This window comes from Mercenaria mercenaria, unplaced genomic scaffold, assembly GCF_021730395.1.
Source record: "Mercenaria mercenaria strain notata unplaced genomic scaffold, MADL_Memer_1 contig_3306, whole genome shotgun sequence".
NCBI lineage: Eukaryota > Metazoa > Mollusca > Bivalvia > Venerida > Veneridae > Mercenaria > Mercenaria mercenaria.
Window position 1 is genome coordinate 1 of NW_026461431.1, and position 4,234 is coordinate 4,234.

Below are 4,234 nucleotides of genomic sequence, written 5' to 3' on the forward strand. Positions count from 1 at the left end.
GATGTCTTTTAAAGTCACTGTGGTTAGTTATAGTCCAGTTCCAGAATTATATTTGACATATGATCAGTATTACATTTGCTTGTTTTATGAAAATATGCAGTTTTTTATGTGTAGAGAACCACCAAATAAGATATAAGATATACACGTTCGTGCTGATAAGAAAATAATACATAATTAAACAGAACATTACTGAATCGAAGACAAATTACAAAATATTATTGTGCAATAACATATGCACAAAACAAAACATGTTATTCTCTGTGTAAGAGGAATGCGGTTTTATCAGGAGTTGATATATCACCTGAATATATCAAACGGGTAATAAAACATTTTTGAGTCATAATTTATATCTCTATAGGTCATAAAACTCCATTATTTACCTTTGATTATATGATGAGTCATATCGGCCACGCCGGGGGTAGAAGCCCAACTCTCGTAAGCATCCTTGATATAGGTGAGCATGTTGGGATCATTATCCACAAGGTGTATCTCTAGTACTGGGTACATTGGGCCCATACCCATACTGTAGTCTATTAGTGCCTTTACATATACCTCAGCTACCAGGTCTTTAGGTATTCCGAAAAACGGTTCTGTAAATATTTATTTCTATAACTTACAACATTACAGGCGTATATATATATAAGTCCGGAGCGTTTGTAAAATCTAAGATTACTTTATGTTGAATATCACATTTTTATGTTGTTTTTTTTTTTGTTTTTGTTTTTTGAGAATGAAAATTTACACCGTAAACTAATTTATTCAACGCTCATTTGTGGTGAAAAAGAGCCCGTAAAACACGAAATGCCCCCGCATTCAGTAACTTCACGAGGAACAGAAATTATTTGGTCACCATCACTGGATATTTGATGTACTGACCTCAAATCAACAATAATGGGTCATTTACCATTCATGTGACCTCTGTATCAAATGTGATATTAAACCAAAGCATTCTCTAGTTATTTGGCAAAAAAGTTCTACTGTGAGCTTGACCTCAAATAGGGGTCAACTGCTGGTCATGATTAACCCCCTATCAAGTTTCGTGATCCTAGGCCCGAGGGCTCTCAAGTCACCGTCCGAAAACGGTTAAACTGTTCCGGGTCACTGTGACCTTGATCTTTGACCAACTGACTTCGAATTCAGTAGGGTTCATCTGCTGGTCATGGCAAACCTCCCTATCATCTAGGCAAAATCGTTCTTGAGTTATCATCCGAAATTCCGTTTAACTGTTCCGGGTCACTGTGACCTTGACTTTTGAACTACTGACCTCAAATTCTATAGGGGTCATCTGCTGGTCATGACCAGCCCCTATCAACTTTCATGATCCTAGGTCTTTGATATTATTTGCGACATGCCATCGACCAAAGTTAAAGACAGAGGTCAACGCAACCAAGCAAAATAACACAAGAGCCTTTTCTGTTCGTACTACACCCGCCACTCCCCCGCATCGTCAGCTTAAATGGAACTTTTAATAATATATAGAGCTACGCACGCGTAATAAACAGTTGTAAATGTTTACCAAATTTATGAGAAGATGATTTGGAAGTAAAACTCATCAAGCAAAGTTTTCAGAAAATTAAAACTTTAAGATATAAAGTTTTAACTAGACATAATTGCTGAACAGAAGACAGGACTTAGCTGAATAGGGAGAGCGCCGTTCTGCGGATTGCGGAGTCGTGAGTTCGATCCTTGGGCGTGTGTTCTCTATGACAATTGGATAAAACACACTGTGTCTCAAATCTTTCGTCCTACACCTGATTCATGTGGGAAAGTTGGCAGTTACTTGCGGAGAACAAGTTTATTCTGCTACAGAATCCAGGAACACTGGTTAGGTTAACTGCCCGCCGTTACATAACTGAAATACTGTTGAGAAACGGCGTTAAGCCCAAAACAAACAAAAAACTGAACTCCAGAATTTGACTGAAAATGATCTTTAAATTGGTCAAATTATGAACATAAGAACATGATTTTTGTTTCTTAATTATCTTAAAAATGCCAAATAAAGAAAAAAGCTTTATTACGAAGGAAGTTTAACTCCGTTACAAACGCTTTAAATTTTGAATGGAAAAAACTAATTCTTTTGTGTTTTCATAACATATAATCTGTCAGTAACTAAATTTCAAGGCCTTCATTAGAAATATAGCAATAATTTTCTGATATCTATTTTCAGTTTTCTTTGTTGTTGTATGATCAGGAGGTCAGTGCCTTTAAATATGGAAACTGATTCAGGAAGATAGGAATCGAAACCCGTCCAAAAAGGAGAATTTTTTTATTTACCTCCAGCATATTTACCTGATCCTATTGTAGGAATTCCTATTCTTCTGTATTTGTGTGTCTCTGCAGTCTTGAGTGTATCATAGAGCGCTTTATGCAGGTCACTGGCACAATCTTCCCAAACTGTGTACTTCTGCCAAATTGGGGAAACCACGTGAATCATACCTAAAGCCGGAAGTTTACCAGCTGAGGTTACAACATTTTCACCCATATTTTCTTCCCCGTGTAATCGCAAGTGAATATCTAGTTCATCCTGAATCTTCTTTCCCGCTTCCGCGAATAGAGTTCTTGCAATGTGATCTCCTTCTTTTAAACTTGGTGCAACTACATTGACCAATGCATCCATGTTTGAAAGTTTTGAAATGTCATGTTTGTACATGTAAATATCCAAACCATTCACATTTATGTTGTACCGTATGGTTGGTGGTGGTTTCTTTGCCTTTAAAACTGGGCGTTTCTGACGTGTTGTTGCATTAACTTTAGTCGTTTTCTTTGTTGCTCTCTCCCCAGGACGCACTCCTTTGTTTCCCCGTTTTATAGCAGGCGCTTGACGTGGATCTGTCACACTTGTTAAAACTGATTTCGAATGATGCGTAGGATTATATCTCTCATTTTCTACCAAGTTCATTTCTGGATGAACGACCAGTTTACCAATTTGCTCAGGCGCAGTGGAATTTTCTGAATTTGTACTTTGTGGATGTGGATTTTGAAACTGTGGATCGTTAACTTGATGATGAACATAAATTCTGTTTTGTACAGGACGAGCAAGGTTTCTTGCAGGGTATAGATTTGTTTCGTCCTCTTTTACCCACTTTGCCTCTCCTAACGCTGGATTAGACGAGTCTAGTATTCCATCTCCATTGAAGCCATCAAGTAACTCCGCGTTTGCTACGAATGGGTTGGATGGTCTTTCTTCAATGTCATCTGCGTTACTGACATTGCTACCTTCTAATGGTTCTTTGTTTATAGGATAAACAAAGTTTGGTGGTCTAGGAAAATTTGAATTATCAACGCGTGGTCCCTGAGAGCTAATGCTAATGTTGGATGATCTTGTTTGACTCTTCAGTTTTGATCTAGAGCTGCTTAAATTAAGCGTTGTTTGTACCATTTGTTTTGGTTTAGGTTCCTGCTCTGCCTCTTCTATAGATTTATCACGTCGTTTAGTTGGGCCTGACATTTCACTTGCTATTTCCGACGCCGGATGTCCATAAAAGGAAGCCGATTTTATGGAGTTAGAGCTCTTTACAGTTTCAGTGAATTCATTTTCTCTGGCAATGATTCCGACATGAAGTACCCACTCTTTCTTTGCCCGAATGACATCCATCTGGTCTCTAGCAAACAACCATACCCGAACTTTATTATCCGGATATTCCTTCAAGGCGTACAGAACTTTATCGTCACTTATCTTAGACCTTGCAAAGTCTCTTGCCTTTAGGAAGTCTGATTTTGGAATGAAAAAATCATTCTGAAATATTCTACTGATCTCTTTTGTAATTCTCTTCACCTCACTTTTCACCTGGTGGTACACCGAGAAATGACAGTACAGTTCAACATATTCCGGATTTCGCTTTGTTGGAACTGCTTTGATATTAAAAGATGTAACTAATTTCAGCTTAGCTATGTCTTCAGCAAACAGATGATCAAATTTCTTCGCATAATCTCCATGGAAACGCCATATAACATTATTTCTATTTGGATAACCGACTTGACACGTGATACCAGTGTCAGGAAACTCGTCATCTTCGACCCAGAATCTCAAAGTCTCGACAGCCAGTCCTAATATTTCTGTATCCGGACCGATAAGTTCAAGAGTTCCTCTATTTTTGTCATACTGATATCTCAGACCGAAATCACGGACTATTTTCGTTCCGACCTCATTGATGCCGCCCTGGAGTCGTCGGAACTTATCAACAAGGACAGGATCAATACGAAGCCGACAATCATCCTCACTATTTTTTACCAT

General features: G+C 38.1%; 1 protein-coding gene across 1 annotated transcript; it reads right to left on the reverse strand.

Moving 5' to 3' along the window:
• Window positions 1–322: 322 nt before the first annotated feature.
• Window positions 323–4,234, reverse strand: LOC128552934 (uncharacterized). Its single transcript, XM_053534011.1, has 2 exons — window positions 2,290–4,234; window positions 323–590 (listed from the first exon to the last, which is right to left on the reverse strand). The coding sequence occupies exons 1-2, from the start codon at window positions 4,232–4,234 to the stop codon at window positions 373–375; spliced, it is 2,163 nt and encodes a 720-aa protein (XP_053389986.1). The 3' UTR covers window positions 323–372.

Coding starts and splice junctions, on each gene's coding strand:
- LOC128552934 (XM_053534011.1), bottom strand. CDS start 4,234: ATGGTAAAAAATAGTGAGGATGATTGTCGGCTTCGTATTGATCCTGTC. Junction 591..2,289: donor AATTCCTACAATAGGATCAG/GTAAATATGCTG, acceptor AAATATTTACAG/AACCGTTTTTCGGAATACCT.